This window comes from Canis lupus, chromosome 11, assembly GCF_011100685.1.
Source record: "Canis lupus familiaris isolate Mischka breed German Shepherd chromosome 11, alternate assembly UU_Cfam_GSD_1.0, whole genome shotgun sequence".
In the NCBI taxonomy this organism is placed as follows: Eukaryota; Metazoa; Chordata; class Mammalia; order Carnivora; family Canidae; genus Canis; species Canis lupus.
Window position 1 is genome coordinate 35,520,591 of NC_049232.1, and position 16,956 is coordinate 35,537,546.

At 37.0% G+C, this 16,956-nt stretch overlaps 1 protein-coding gene across 5 annotated transcripts in view; it reads right to left on the reverse strand.

Moving 5' to 3' along the window:
* Nucleotides 1-2,085: 2,085 nt before the first annotated feature.
* The window catches only part of TTC39B (tetratricopeptide repeat domain 39B), a 130,612-nt gene continuing 115,741 nt past the window's right edge, over nt 2,086-16,956 (reverse strand). For 4 of the 5 annotated variants that reach the window (XM_038552431.1, XM_038552432.1, XM_038552430.1 and 1 more), the window contains 3 exons: nt 14,146-14,263; nt 12,095-12,211; nt 2,086-8,994 (listed from right to left, as the gene is read on the reverse strand). In XM_038552431.1, coding sequence (XP_038408359.1) covers nt 8,904-8,994; nt 12,095-12,211; nt 14,146-14,263 — 326 coding nt within the window. In that variant the 3' untranslated portion in view covers nt 2,086-8,903. The remainder of the gene's footprint in view (nt 8,995-12,094; nt 12,212-14,145; nt 14,264-16,956) is intronic. The other variant, XM_038552428.1, reaches the window with a different exon arrangement.

The window sequence follows — 16,956 nt, forward strand, 5'->3', positions numbered from 1 at the left end:
GAGTAAACTTGATGGTATTTAAATTATACCTCAATAAGGCATTTAAAACAAACAAACAAACAATGTTAGGGAGCCAAATTCCTTTTCCTTTGCCATGGTGATGAATATCATTCCAGATGGTGGAGGTTCCAACGGCCTCCATAATGTGGAACAGGGTGTTCTCTTGACCTAACATGCATATATAACAAGAGCTAGAAGTATTGTTATTTTAAGCTACTGAGATATGGAGGCTGTTACTAAAGCATATCCTAGCCCATTTTGATTAATACAGAAAGTGATTCCAGAGGTTATATTGATGAGTCAATATTGTTTAGTCAATTAAGTCAAAGGAGGTTGGACATGGGAATTAAAGTGATGTCTCAGAAATACCGTGGTGTGGTTATATGATACAGAATTAAATAGACAAAAAATAGACTAAACTTTTTAGAGAACTGTACTGCCAAAGAACTACCTGCCCTGAAAGAGATGGGACTTTCCGTGACAGAATGATCATTTGGCTCGTCATGAGGCAGGAAAAGTTCTGAGAAAGTTGCTCATTTCCTAAGGAGGGCAATTTTCCTGATAACCACTTGAGATGTGAACGAAGAAATCATGGAAAACAAAGCATCTTTCAGCAGGTGAAGCCAGATGCCACAGAGAACAATGAAAAAGAGCAACACTCCCACTGCTTTCTCCAGTTTTTTTTTTTTAATATTTTATTTGTTTATTCATGAGAGGCACAGAGAGAGAGAGAGAGGCGGAGACACAGGCAGAGGGAGAAACAGACTCCATGCAGGAAGCCCGATGTGGGACTCCATCCCAGGTCTCCAGGATCACGCCCCGGGCTGAAGGCGGCGCTAAACCTCTGAGCCACTGGGGCTGCCCTCCAGTTTTTGTTTTTAAACTAGTTCAGGTTGATTTTACTACCACCCAAAGATTTATAACTAATGCAATCCCAAATTTATCAAGCCCCTTATGTCAAAGAACAAAAAAAAAGACAAATGTGAAAGCATAGGTCACACTGGGAGAATCACCGTGGATCCAGCCCAAATGGGAATGTAACAGAGACAAGCCAATTGTTGGCCACACCCATTTCCTCTTTTTTCCCTGAGCTCACAGACTACATTTCTCTGTCTCTTTTGTCATTAGGTGAAGCAAGATGACTGAGCTCTAGCCAATGAACTGTGAACAAATGATATGCACTGCCTCCCTCACACAACTCTCCATGCTTTTTCCCCTTTGGCAGCTTGATGCAAAAGGACAGTGTGACCTTACCAGCCAGGCACTGAAGACAGTAGAGCCACAAGACAAAGAACTTGGGTTGCTGCATCACAACAGGAGAAATCACCCATTGGCAGGAACACCTGCTTTATGGCAGATGTTAGCTTAACCTAACTCATCCAAGGGAGTGGAAGAAAGCATTTTATGCTAGATTACCCATTGGTGGGTCTTATATACCTCCTCTTTTGATCCTCCCTGCAGCTGATGAGGCACTGAAACTATCCCCACTCAACAGAGGACTTATGCAAAGTTCAGAGAAGTTGCTGGGGAAGAGGATTCCAGGGCACTACCTTGCCAAGACCAGCCTCAAATACAGACTTCCTGATTCCCCGAGGCCCATTTTTTCCCACTGTGTTATACTGAATGCTAAAGATTCCACGTTAAACTGAACATATTAGCAACTTATCTAAATCTCTAAACTACTAGGTTATAAAAAGATGAAAGGAAGGTGATCCTCCCTCAAGACAACTTTGTCATCCCATTTATCTCCATTCCTAGTGTTCAGTCAAGAACATGACACAAAGAGAGACCTTTCCATTTGCTGAAAAGGTTTTAAAGTCTTACCAAGAAACAAAAATTTAAGTACACATCACATTAGAGTTAGAGACCAGCAAAAGAGATGTTGGGTACATCTTTTAAGTGTAGACCAACCACAATAAGAGTAATTTCATCAAGTGGAATTTACTTAAATAACATTTTAACAATTCAATTGCACATTGTAGGTAAATGAGCTGTAGCAATATTAGAATTCAGAGTTCTAAGAATACCTGGCAACTTAAACAGGCATCTAATAATGTAATACTGAGGAATGAAAAATAAAGCATGTTGACTTTCAAGATGGGATGTTTTATTTGCACTTAAAAATACAACTTCTAAGATGGCATCTGTTTTCAAAAATGTCTTAAATGTTAAAAATATGCTACAGGAACTGTTGTCTTCATGTTGAAAATGTAGATGTCATATCAGCAATAGCTTACAAATCATAGGTGATAACATTAACACAAAATCAGCAAGCAAATACTCATGGGGAACACAGTTTTTATATTAAAAATATCAGAAGTTCACAGTTTTCTTCTTTCTTTCTGACTTACATTGATAAAATGCTTTTATAGATATAATCTATTTCACTTTCTGGTACCAGATCCAATGCCTATTTGATCAGCAGATGGATGCTACTAACACATTCATCTTACATAGAACTCATACATCTTAAATTTCTAAAAATGTCTTGCTCTGTAAAACTGTGACCACTGGGAATGGAAAAAGATATGAAACTAACTTCAAGTGTAATGAGAAGAGAAAGAGGGAAGATAAAATGTTGGCAATTTTTACTAATAAAACATTGAATTATAAAGTACATTCCACAGGAAACCACACACTGATTTACAAAGTCTATGACCTCTAACTATTTTTGTTTCATCCAAATGAAAGTGAAAAATATACATTTTTGAAGAATTTCAAAATTCACCTACCTGGCAAGGTAAAATTAAAGGTTTTTAGGTAAGCAGATCACAAGACAGGTTTATTTTGTGTTTTAAGGCAAAGCAAAATTTCCCAAGTGAAATATCTACAAAATAAATTTGCTTTAGAAATAAATTTCAGTAATAAAATAATACTTCTCCCTTATTAAATATATATTTTACCTTTACATCTGATTTAGCAACTTGCATCAAAAAATTCAAGAGTTCTATGAATATTTGCAAATAAATACTTAAAACACTAGCATATAAATGCCTCAGCTGGTATTCATTCAGGTGTTTGGATGTCAACAGTTAGCAATGGGGAAAAAATAATAAATAATAAGCTACTTAAAAATTTTCCCCTTAGACAACATGAGAATGTGACATACTGGTTAAGAATGAAGTAATTTTTCTGGATAGCACATATCAGTAGAACATGTGTGTTCTCCTTTTGCAAATCAAAATACCCAACCATACTGTTTTCTTCAGCCATTAAATCAATAGCCTAAGATTCATAATGTTTATCGTAATCTCTCTTTTTGTGTAAACCATTTCTTTAAAAAAACAAATCACTGCATAGAAAGCAACTGTTTACTATGAAGAATAAAATCATTTCAGGTAAAAAGTAAAGTAATTAATGGAAATTGTTTAAATGCATTTACTAACCTGGAAACTTATTTCCAATAAAGATAAGAATGAATTAAAATGTCTGTGTGATTTCCCAAGCAGGGAGTGTCATCCCTTCAAATTGAGGATGATCTTCCAGCATTTCAAAATAACATAATTTCTTTAAAACTGAAATGATAGGCAATATTCTTTAACATATTTATTGGATCCAATTTCTCTGGTTATCAGTTCTGTTACACTGAGACCAACTTTTTTTCCTAAATAATGTCAAACAGACTACCAATAATTAAAACAAATTTACTAGAAAATGTTAAGTAGCAATAAAACAAAAGTGCCCACTGGGATATGCCAGCATCCCGTACATTCATCATTTAAATTGTATTTCTAAGAACTATTGGATTAACACACAAGGTGTATTGTATATTAATATACAAGATTTACTTTATAAAGCTTAGTATTATACTTCAAAGTACCTTGAGATTTCCTATTAAATACCTGATCTGTAGGCATCAGTATGCATTCTTTATTAAATACAGTGAGAGGGCTGTTTTGAATTTTCCATGCAAGGTCATGTTACAGCATTAATGTGCTGATACATTTATAAACTGGACAGAATGGGGGTTGGACTTCCACCAAAGCTGGATCCACCTACCCCTTTGGGATGGATCAGGCCAAGAACCTGCTCAGCCTCTGAATCCACTAAACAGTCTTGCATCATTTCTTTCCGCAATTTTCAAGTCATAAGCAGATTGGAATGGACTTCCACGCCATCAAAATCAGACAAGAATTGCTCCACAGAGAAGGTATTTTCCCCCATGATAAATTCTGATATGTCCTTCCTTACATTTCAATTTCAACAATCTGAAACAACTAAATCTAATAGCAGATATAAAAAAGACAAAGCTATCAACAACGGGAAGCAGGAACAAGGTTTCAAACAAGCAATCTAATATGTAAAGAAAAATATATAAATAACTGGTCTGCAGGAAGGGAGACAATCTGGAGAAGTATCTGCATTCTTTCTGAAAGAACAAAATAAAACATTGTCTACTTCATATTTATAAACTGTTTTTTATCTACCTGCCTATCTGATCTAAAGATGTCTACAGAGAATAAAAATGTCAATTACATGAAGACATATCACTTAAGTATATCATACACATTAAAAATATTAGTAATAGGCAGCAAAAGGCTTAAAATATATAACTTTAAATAAACTATCTGCCAAATTATTCTATAAGTGGGTAACCAGTACCTAATATTCCTTAAATAGTCATACAGGCATAGCTGAGTCATGTCAATGGGCTGAAATTTTCATGAGCTGAAACATTAATGCTTCAACACTGGATGCCAATTCTTCAGAATAATGTTAATCTTAGAAAATATTATTTTAGGGGCACCTGGGTGGCTCAATTAAGCATCTGGCTCTTGATTTCAGCTCAGGTCTTGATCTCAGGTCATGAGTTCAAGCCCCATGTTGGGCATGGAAACTACATATATATATATTTATATATAATATATATATTACACACATATTATTTTAATCATAAAATCTACTAACATCTCAAGGTGAGTCACTCTACAACTCTAATAGTTTGTGTTGTTGCATCTGAAAAGCAAGGAATGTCTATAAAATAAGACTAAAAAATGTTAAAAATAAGGTCTCAGTCTAGTATTTAAGGAGCTCTGGGAGAGTGGAGAAGAATCAAAGATGACCTTGATCATCTGCAGAATAAAATGATGAAATGAAAGTTTATGAGCAGTTGAACAGAAAAAGCAATCCTCAAAGATACATATTTAAACCAGAATTGAAAATGCAACGATGGTGATTGAATGATCATAGTAGACAGCAAGTAAAAGCCAGAACTCTAGGAAACATGCTTTCAGGGGCCCTTACTTTAAATAGAACTGCAGCATGTATAAGTGAGCACTTCCTGACACTAGCAATGTTTCAAGTGCTCGATAGTCCCATGTGGCCAGTGGCCACCATACCAGACAGAGCAGGACTGCAGAGGAAACACCATCCAGAGCCAAGATGGGTAGGGGAGGAGATAATTTCCCAAGATCCATTCCAGGCCCGATGAATCACATAATCTCAGGGCATCTAAACAATCACTAGAGTTTTCACTAACTCATTTTAACTAAATGTATTTGAATTTATGATTTATAAAGATAGAATAGGAGAAAAACAGAAATATGTAAAAAGGGAAATCAACAAAGAATTAGAGTAATGCCAGAAATTTTTCCAGTTAGTCACAAAGACCTTTTCAATTATTATTTTCAGTGTTAAAGGAAGAAAAACTTTAACCAGAAAATATCAATAGACAAAGAATCAATAGATTCATTTTAAAAGAAGGATGAGAAGTAGATTCATAATGGCCAAAGGGACTATTATTGCCTATCATAATGTAACTACGTCTACAGTAGCTTCAAAAGAAGAAATACTCACTTGTCTTTGAAAGCGGGGAAACCTTCTTTATACACATCCAGTGAGTTGAACCCCTCTTCAGTGCTTGCTTCAGTAGTACAGATACTAAAATTGAAGCTCTTATCAAAGACCCATAGAGTGACCTCAAAGTTCAACTGTAAGTTCCCAGGCCAGGTAAGAATGACATCACATAGCTCTGCTAACCTGCTTACTTTGCCAAAGAGGAAGTTATGTTAGATTGCTTCAATGATTAAAAATCTTCCTTGTCGCAGATTAATTTGAAATTCACCTCCCTACAGCTTCTACCCACTTATAGATGAAACAGAATCAATGAGCTTCCTTTGTCTTGAGGCCTTCTTGCATCCAGGAGAGGCACAAAAACATTAAAATATACATCCATGTAAGAGTCAATGTAGTTATTCTTCCATTAATTATCAAGCAGAAATAGTGCCTTTCTTGTTACAGATCCTACAAAGCATAACCTCTACTTGAGTCTTAAATTTATACAGCACTAATCAGAACCCTGGCTCTCCATTTAAAAAAAAAAAGAATGAAAGAAAAATTATACCAAAAACTACACAAATTGCACAAACTGTCAGACACACTGGCAGTCCAAACCCGTCACATATGCCCCTCAAAACATTAGATAAAATATTGTCACTTCAACACTCATTCTTCACAAAGCAGCCTGAATCCAAAGTAATTCCAAAAATGCAATATTAGCTGGTGCCATATGAAACTGGTGCAACCAGGGTATCATGAACAGGCCAGGAAACAGATACTTATTTGTAGCATTAATGATATTACAACAATTAAACAGTCAATGGACAGAGTATCCAAATTACCAGGTAACTATAAAAAGATTAGGAGGTAAAAATGAAAACAAAATAAGAAAAAAATAACAAAGGAAAAAACATTATGATAGCAATTTCCTTTATATTTGTTTGGTAATGCAGATTTAAAACAATATAAAAATAACCACCATAGCTTATATTGTTTTCAAATTTCACCAGAAAGATACGTTTTTACTGACTTTTGCTCTGCCCTGCAGCTTCTCACAAAAACAATATGGGAGTTTATACTTTAAAAAAATAATGCTACCAAAGCTCTTCTAAGGAATTCATAAACTATTTCTCAAATTGTATACAAAATAGTTCTGACACATATTTCACTGCTGATATTTTAATAACAGTTCATTTTATTTCCTCTTGTCTGGACCTAAAATAAAGCTACGTAATTCATATTAATAGCACATAGTGAGAGCTCCCACCATGCTGTCTGAAGGTCTAGTTCTCTAACTCAGGTTGTATTAATCATCTTCCTTTGGAAACATACCCTCAGTATTGGTCAAGAATTAGTACCTTAAAGAAAACAAGACCAAAATTCCTGCTGGGTACCGACTCATGTAGTAGGGAATGAACAGCAAGGAGCAAATTCATAATCTGGGTTATTGTCAGTGCCAAACACAAAAATAAATTTAAAAGTGTTTGAATTTCTGCACTTCTTTCATTTCACATCAGAGACCACACACTCAGCCAAAATTTTTGTGTTGATATTGTAATCAGTGCATAAAAACCCTAATTATTACAGCAACTCATATATTCACATAGCCTTTCGCAGTTTACAAAAAGCTATCTGTGCATTGTCTAACTGAGCCATCACAAGCACCAAGCAGTATGTCACCATCCCCACTGGGGAAACAGAGTCACAGAAAGAACGGATGACTTATTCCACATCAAGGAACTATTGACTACCAGAGGTGAGCTCCAGACTCCCAATCTGAGGCTATTCTGTTTAGCGGCAGAGGTTTCCATGATAGGTTACTCTTCAAAATAGAATAGAAATGGGACCAAACGCTGATTTATGGATCCATGAATGGTTTCTCTTCACCCTGGATGCAATCCTGTCATTAGCCCCAACAATGTACAAATGGGGGGAGTAGGGGTAGGCAGAGACAATTGTAAAATAACACACGCGCTTTGTGGTGATAGTTTGCGTTAAACAGTTGGACACTGCTGAAAATACCTATTACACAGACTCACAGTTATAAAACTGAAAGAGACCTTGAAAAGTCATCTGTTCTTTTTTCCATTTCACAGATGATGAAAATATGCTGATGCAGAGAACGGGGATCTCCCTCAAGGTTACCCCGGCGGCTGCTAAGCAGTAACAGAACAAGGCTTGCTTCCACATTTGGCCCTGATTGTGTTTCCCCGGTAAAGGACTAAGCACAGCCCAGATATTTAGAAGGAACTATCACAGTGCTAGACAGATTAGAAAACTAGATCTCACCAGCATCATGAGTATAAAAATTATTGATATTTTACATTATCATTTAAAGCAGCAGGAACTTTGTTTCCTATAGAAAAAAATAATCAACATTTGCATTTTAGACTTTCATTGCTAAGGTTGAGGATAATTTCTAAAATATGACTTTTTCTTCCCTTTAGATACTTTTTTGAAGTTTGTTATTATAATAGACTTAAGTACATTCAAAAAAAGAATAGTCATTCAAAAATGTTACCATCTTTAAGTTACGTGAAGAATAAAAAAAAAAGAACCCAAAACCTAATAATATTTCATCATCTTTTCTGGATAAAGTTCCCTTCAACCCATTAAGGACATTATCCTGTCCCTATTCACACACACTACCTGTCTTATTCAGGAGACTTCAGGTTATTGTTAATCTATTTTGAATGTAGGTGATTTTTATTTTCCCTCTTAATTAAATTCAAATACTAGCCAAATCTAAAAATGGCCCAACTTATAAGCCATTTGCTACTTAAACATTGATTTCCACATTAAAAAAATAATAATCTAATCAGACTTTATTGTACCTGTGAGTCCTTTAAAATACTTCTTCATTCTCCAAATCTAATATGAAATTATTTTTGGAGAGGCAAAATATAAGAATTTTCTAGATAGTACTGAACATTGAACATCATTTCATATGAAAAAAAACCCACATTTACGCAGACCAACAGTAAACCACAGATAATAGAAAATATTGACAATAAAATTAATTTTTTGTCTCTCGTTCAAAAGATCATTTTCCACTTTAATACAAGGTCTAATCTATAGCAGATGCCATTGCTAACTGAGGCAAAACTCCATCCTTCACATTCTGATCAATCGGAGGAAGTTTTTTTCCAGAGGTGAAGAGCTGCCTGAATTCGGAAGTGTAGTCTGGACTCCATGGAGTAATCTTTGTAGTTGTTTCTAAAGATAATAACAATAAAATTGTAATGTCAAAATTGTTTTGTATCCAAGGGTAATAGTATCACCTCCCCTTCTTCTCATCTTTATTCCTTATTTGCTTCCAAACGTGAATAAGCAGCAGATTTGTTAAAATGTAGATTCCGATCCTGTGACTGAAGGAGGGTGGCAATATTCTGTATTTCTAGAAGCTTCCTGGCAGTGATTTGAAAGTCATACTTTGAGTAGCAACTTTCTATTTAATGACCAAACCACTCAAACAGAAAGAAGCTTATGAAGAGGGTTTAACAAATTCTGTAAACTATTCCTAAATAGTTGACCTCCTTTTCTAAACCAAGAATTTTAAGGCAGCCTCACATTAACATGATCAATCACCATTCCTCCTGCAAAGAAATCTTTCTGAAACTCTCATGCAACAACTACAACAAAGAAAAGGATTATGTGGTGACATCAAAGTTACTTACTCCAATTCTCACAGGCAAATTAGCAATGGTTTGGCCAATAATTATTGTGTGACAATGTCAGAAGAGGCCACAGAAATCCATGGATTAATTAAAAACTTTACTTGGATCATCCAAGTTCGCTTCTGTCTGCTAGAATTGTTAAGAATCAGCAGAACAGAATGGCTTTTGACTTTGGGCTCCTGCTTTCATACACTGCCTTGGCCCGTGGATGACCTGTAACCCCTTTCTTTGCAGTAGCAAAGCCTTCTTGTTATAGCTCTTCATTTTCTAAGAGCTGCTCACTGATAACCTGGATAAGGGTTATTATTCACAAGATGTAACTGAACACTTTCCTAAATGTCTGGCCACTAATTTTAGCAACTTTGTGAATCTCCAATTGCAAAAGGGAAAGTACAGACAATTGAAAGTTTTGAAATTACTGGGAAATCTGTTTAAGGTGGCTTCATTAGCACTGGCTTGAGTTAGTGGTGACTTGTGATCACTGATGGTCTTCCTTTCTAGTAGTTAATTGCCAGTCTTTTGTTTTCATCATTATAAATTTGTCTTACTGTGCACTGCTTAGGTAACACCAAGTAGGTCCAAATAATGAATACTTCCAACAACAGTAACAATTGTTCCTAATTTTCCAATAGCTGGATTTGAAGGTACATATAGGGCATCCCGGGTGGCTCAGCGGTTTAGCGCCACCTTCAGCCCAGGGAGTGATCCTGGAGACCTGGGATCGAGTCCCACGTCGGGCTCCCTGCATGGAGCCTGATTCTCCCTCTACCTGTGTGTGTCTGCCTCTTTCTCTCTCTGTGTGTCTCTCATGAATAAATTTTAAAAAAAAATTAAAAAAAAAATGAAGGTACATATATATCAGTTGAAATATGAGTCATTCTCACTTTCAACAAATTAGCTTTAAAAGTGACTCACTCTGATATTACCCTTAAAAAAAAAATAAGCAGCAGCAGCAGCCACCTTTCTCGGCTCCATGAAGCAGCTTCAGGGAGCTTCCTTCCTGTTACTATGCTTTATTCACAGCAAAACATCCTGAAAAGTTACTTAAAGTAGCTGACTCCATCGCCTCCCCTCACTGGTCAAAGTCATTGATGATTGTCATGCTGTCAAGTTGAGCAGCCACTTCCCTGGGCTCACCTTGCCTGACCTCTCAGCAGTCATTGTCACAAATGACCACTCTCTTCTCTTTGAAACACTTTGTTCACTTGGCTTTCCTGGGTGTCTTCCTAACTCACTGGCCACTTCTTCTTAATCTTATGGTTTCATTTCTAAAATGGTGGGATATCCCAAGGCTCTGTACTGGACCTCTTTCTCTAGCTATATTATTTTCCCAGAATGATTTCATCAAGTATCATGGCTTTAAAATATCACTGTCTCTGTGCAGGTGACTTTGAAATGTCCACATTCAGCCTTGATGTTTCCACTGAACTCTGTGCTTGTATATTTGACTGCCAATCCATCATCTCCACATGGACAACTAATAAGCACCTCAAAATCCCATGGTGCTAAACATAAGTATTTTTTTCTCCTTTCCTGGAGCCTACTCTTCTAAGCATACCCCATTTTGATAAAGAGCATCATTTACCACCTAAAGGCTCAACCTCCCAGTTTAGAAGATTCACAGCTGTGGCTTCAGCCAGGAATGCTCCCCACCCAGTCTTCTGTGATTGATCTTCCCAAGACTGATTTTAAATATGCAAATCTCAACTACAAGATCATCTCCTCAAGAAATCTTTCCAGATTCAACCCATTTTAAGGTAATACCCAGGGACTCTTATCATATTATATAAATCTCAGGAAAGCGTATACCATTGCTGGTTTTCCTATTTGTTTGTTTATTTAACATCTCCCTTGAATTAAGCAAGGGGAAATGTTGCCTGTTTATATATAGATGTCTGTCTGGAGCCTTAATAGTGTCTGGCACATAATAAGTGCTCAATGCATACTCACTGAATTTGAATAAATGAACAAACCAATGAATCACTAGGCTTAAAGCCATTATGTCATTCTTTCTCCACTGTAAGAAGTACTCAAGGCAAATAGATCATGGCGTTTAAGTGAGCTGTGATCACAAGTCTGAGAGCCATTGCCTAGTAGAAATGAAAATGCTCTGAAATTACCACAGTGAACAGAAAGAAAAGAGAGCCAGGGAAAGATACAGAGGGCTTCTTCCAATCAGTGGCTCTTCAAGGCAATGAGAGATATAGTTGAATACACCAGGGGGTCAGCAAATTATGACCAAAATATTGGCCAAATCCAGATACACTCATTTATTAACATGTTTTCTATGGCTGCTTTCAACACAATTAGAAGTTGCAATGAGACCTTATACTGTAAAACCAAAAATACTTACTACCTGGCGCTTTACAGAAAACATTTGCTAATCCCAATACAGAAGAGAATAGGTTAGAAATCTGTCATAGAGATGCCTATAATCACAACATTTGTACACAGTCACAGGGTCAGGCATTAAAAAGCTTGGAAATAGCACAACTACAGCAAGAGTCATGAGCATAACATTATTCCTCATTTTTCAATAATGTTTTAACTTCTAAGTATATAATATTAATGCTGTGGTTATACTGGTATCAAAGTTCCTGACTTCATAGCAAGCAGGAAAAGCTGCCATTGTCACTCACCTTGCAGTTTCTAGGGTCTTTATGGCCTTATCAATTTCCCCTTGGCTTTTGTACAAAAAGGCCAATTCAAACAGGGTAAATGGTACCAGGTAGTGGTCATACTTCAGTAGCTTTTCACTGAAAGAGTGAATAAAAAGTGACTAAGTTTTAACAGAACAAGAAACAAATCATTCTTTTTCAACAATATACTTTCCTCATTCCTCAGGAAACAGGTACAGCACTAAGCCTATTATCAGAGAGAACTGTCATTATATAGTCAAGGAATCTAATAAGCTATGGCAATAAATAGCATGTTTTGAATAATTTATCTTCTATTTTATTCCTTAATCTAAACTCAGCACTGAGCATTGTTTACACCTCTTAGGAAGATGAATGCGTGCAGATCTTCAAAGATTAATCCTGGAAAGGACATGGTCATCCTCCTAAAAAAGGACTGTGTTCATGAAATGACTCCATTTAGAAATAAGAACACTATTACTTTATATTGTTAAGTCTCATAAGGCTAAAAAAAAGGTCAATAAGGAAGTGATTAACACTTCTGTTTTCAGCAATATTATGAAGTCTAACCATAAAATATCAAGAAGCAAAGATATTTGTTTTTTGTTTAAATTAGATAATCTTTTTTTAAAGATTTTATTTATTTATTCATGTGAGAGAGAGGGGGGGGGAGAGAGAGAGGGCCAGAGACACAGGCAGAGGAGAAGCAGGCTCCATCCAGGGAGCCCGATGTGGGACTTGATCCCAGGTCTCCAGGAGCAGGCCCTTGGCTGAAGGTGGCGCTAAACCGCTGAGCCACCTGGGCTGCCCAATCAAAGATATTTGTAAAGTAATGCCTTCCAAATGCATAGCTCAGATCACAAGAACATAAGAAAAATTCTCAAACTGAAAATAAAACAAAGCCAGAACTCTAAGTATATGGATGATGTCAAAGCAGTCCTGGGATCTGCTTTGGCCTTAATCAACCAGGGCTTTATATTTCAATGTCCATGCTTATGAAGCCTTGAGTCCACATAAGAGCAGAGACTGAGACCTCTATATAAAGCTGGGGCCATTCTCCAACAGAGAAAGGGTGGATTGGCATAGGAGGACAACAAGGACAGTTGGCTCCTCAGCCTGCACTCCAGGTTAGAAGGGGGAAAATGTATTCCTTGGGAAATTAATAACCAATTGGCCTGTCCTCAAATGAATTGGCAGTTCATATTTATATGGCCCAAATGACCCAAAGACCTCTAAGCAATGACATTAATATGAAAGTAAGCCTGGGCTGAAAAAGCTTTGGGGGCACATGGCAGAAATAAAAACAAAAATCACTTTAGAGAGTCTTCAGTCCTAGCCTCAAAAGTGTCTCAAGATAAAACCTATTGAAGGGGAGCTCACGATCCAAAATTACAGAAAAAAAAAAACAAACAAACAAAATTACAGAACACATGAGCAAACAATTCACTGTAGATTCGATAAACATAACAGCATAGCACAAATGGGTCATACTTTTGATCCTTCTAGAAACACCAGTAAAACTGAACTCAATGTATACTTCTTTTACTAAAAAAGGGTGGTATTAATTTGGGAAATAGACATGGTTTCTTTCCTCTTATAAGGACACCTGTGTTTAGGGTGAAAATAGTGTTTAGGGATGCCTGGGTGGCTCAGTGGTTGAGCATCTGCTTTTGGCTCAGGTCATAATCTCAGGGCCCTGGGATCAAGTCCCGCATCAGGTTCCCCACAGGGAGCCTGCTTCTCCCTCTGCCTATGTCTCTGCCTCTCTCTGTGTCTCTTATAAATAAATAAATATCTAAAAAAAAAAAAAAAAAAAGAAGGAAAACAGTGTTTAGTTTTCATGGAATTCAGTGTTCCCCTTAAACACTAAGTGCAAATGCATAAAGCCATGTTCTACCGAGGCTACAAATTTGCTCTCAAAGGACAAAGAGAGCATTACTGGATTCTCTTCCTGGTAATGTCAAACACTAGCAGCGAGAGAAAACACATGACTTTCTCACAGTAACTCCCTGGGAAGTTACTGCACTCAGCTGGGCTTCCTTGCTGGTCGGTACCTTTGGATGACGTGATTGAAGCAGAGTTCAGCTTGCAAGGGCCGCTGCAGGTTCTTCAGACAGCATCCCTTCAGCAGCTTCACCAAGCACTCATCATCCACAGAGTAGTCACTTATATCTTAAAACCAAACAAACAGAAAGCACACACAAAAGGAAAAACACTTTGAAAAATCCCAAGTTAGAGGGAGAACTAATAGCTATTTAGGTTTCAGAGGGATCACTGAAAAATAAGGAGAATATTTCTAGCATTTGTTAAGCCTTACTTAATAAAACACAATGAAAGTATTTTAAGTTAAAAGAAGAATGAGTTACCACATTTCTACACCATTTTATTAAAGAAGTTCAACTCTCTCCACTTAAAACTCTTCAGGTGCTCATTCTCGGAGTTACGTGACCTTAGATATAACAAGAGGAAATCTAAACTCTGAGGAAAGGAAGAGCTTTATTAATTCTATAAAAGGTAAAGCAGCGAGAAGCAAGAAGGCTGCCTCCTCCTCCTGTGGTTCTGGCATCTAACTGTGCTGGTTTCATGCAGGAGAGGATAACACTTCCATATGGAGAAGCAGATGGCTTCCTACCCATTAAAAATTCAGGAAGTAGGATACCCTTTCCAGATCATTCTGTTTACAACCTATCAATTTTCCCAGGTTATGTTCTTTTGGGGGTAAATTCTTTCATAAAATTAGACAAAATGGTTCTGAAGTACATGCAAGGTACCTAAAACCCTCACAAACTTGCAAGTGCTTGAGACCAATGTAAAGGTTTTTCTTTTACCATGTTTTCCCTTTCAAAAATGACTCTGCCTTCTCCAGCCCAAAGCTATAGAATATTAAACGAAAGGAACCGTATTATGTATGACATCAACCTGACAAAGGTAGCCATTTCACATCTATCACTCTTGAATTTGGGAGCTCGTGCAAGTTACTGCAACAAAGTCATTCCCAAGACAGACTGATAATTTAAACAATTCAGGCTGTGACAGTACAAGGGGTGCAGGGGAGTAAACCAAACCAATGAGGCCTGGGAGTCCTCATATTGAGATCCCCCTGGCTTTCAGTACAAACCTCAGAAATTACCATTAACACATGCTGGGGTTTTGGTTAGTACATTGCTTGCTTATGGGAGGTTAATGATGCTACCTAACCAACTGGAAGGGAATCACTTTATTTCTAGGTGAACACAGCTGATATTCACCTCTCTGGTCTGAGCTCTGATGGTTCATTCACCAAGAAAAATCACAGATATCAACATCTTATGTTTCCTATTACTTAAGGACCATTTTTCAATCCCGTGCCCCCCCCCACACACAAATATATCTATGCTTCTAATCATGGATACTCGCTGACATGTATGTATGTGTATATATACACATACACACACACACACACACACACACACACACACACACATATACACACAAGAAGCAGCATCTTTCCAGGCCTAGAATCAAACCCTGAGGGTCCATCCTGGATGCTGGTTTTAGTATCATTTGTGTGCATTCTAATGAGTTCTGTATTAGCATTTTATGAAGGTTAGTCTTACCATAAACTTCTGGTGCTCAGTGAATGATGGTTTTACTGAGGAACAGACACAGCATTATGGAAAATTAAAGTACCAGTAAAGCCGCACTTAGTGTTTATTTGGATCATGAGTTAAGGATGTGGAAAATTGGCCCCGACGATACCACCTTCCTCCAAACCTTAGCAAAACCATTATTTCCTCTGACCGCAGAGTACTCTGTCAGATGATTATTTTCCCTTAAAATCTGAGTGCTTTATCATGATTCTCAACCTCATGGGTGAGTTCACAGATGCGCATTTCAACACACAATTTCCATTTTACATTCCAAGAAAATTATACAGTAATGCTGCCAAAGCACATTTTCATCATAAAAGATCAGCTTAACTTAATAAAACAGAGGGTAGGCTGATGAAAAAGAAAGTTTGAAGCCCAAACTACAAAAATACCCACAGTGAACTTTTTAGAAACTAGCCGAAATGTACCAAAGGAAAAATTCAAAAACAGGTTTAGAAAATGAAAAGCCATAAAGTAGCATTTTCCCTTTTATGTAACCCTGATTGTGTTTGCTATATTATTTCACAAAGCAAATTAACTGCAACAAAGAATCAGAGAAGAACTGCTGTACTGACTTTTGGCTACATGTTGAATTTAGTTAGATTTCAAACAGAACATTAATGGAATTAGTGGCAGACACTGACTCCAGGCATATTACACTAAGTGTTCTTTTCTTATTAAACTATCTTTCCCTTTGTATCCATAACCGGCCTTTCATAACCACATTGTCAGAGTAGAATACTGACTGGATCTTCTATCATCTTTTACTTTAGAGACATTTGCCAAGGGGAGAAGAAGCAAAAACTCAATTTCCCAAGACTGGGGAGAAAGGGGGTGAAGGTTGAAGTCACGTTGGGTTTACAACTTCATTTCACTTTTTCAGATTTTGGATTTTTTCCCCCGTTGCTCTGAAATAAGAGCTTAAATACTAAAAGGTCATTACTGAGAGGGATGGAGGGAGCAGAGAGGGAAATCTAGTAATTTTCCTGCATAACACAATGGACCTAGAAGATCCTTTATCATAAATTTCATGTACAAAATCTTCAGGAAGGAAAACTTGTTTTTTAAACCCAGAGGGAATGCATACAAAACTAGAAATGTACAAAGTACAGTGCATCTGCCTGTCTGAGCTTTCCCCAGTCCTCCTTGAATATCTCTAAGTCTATCATTTCAACAGATCATTAAAAGAGGAAGGAATTGGGCACCTGGGAGGCTCAATCAGTTAAGCGTCTGCTT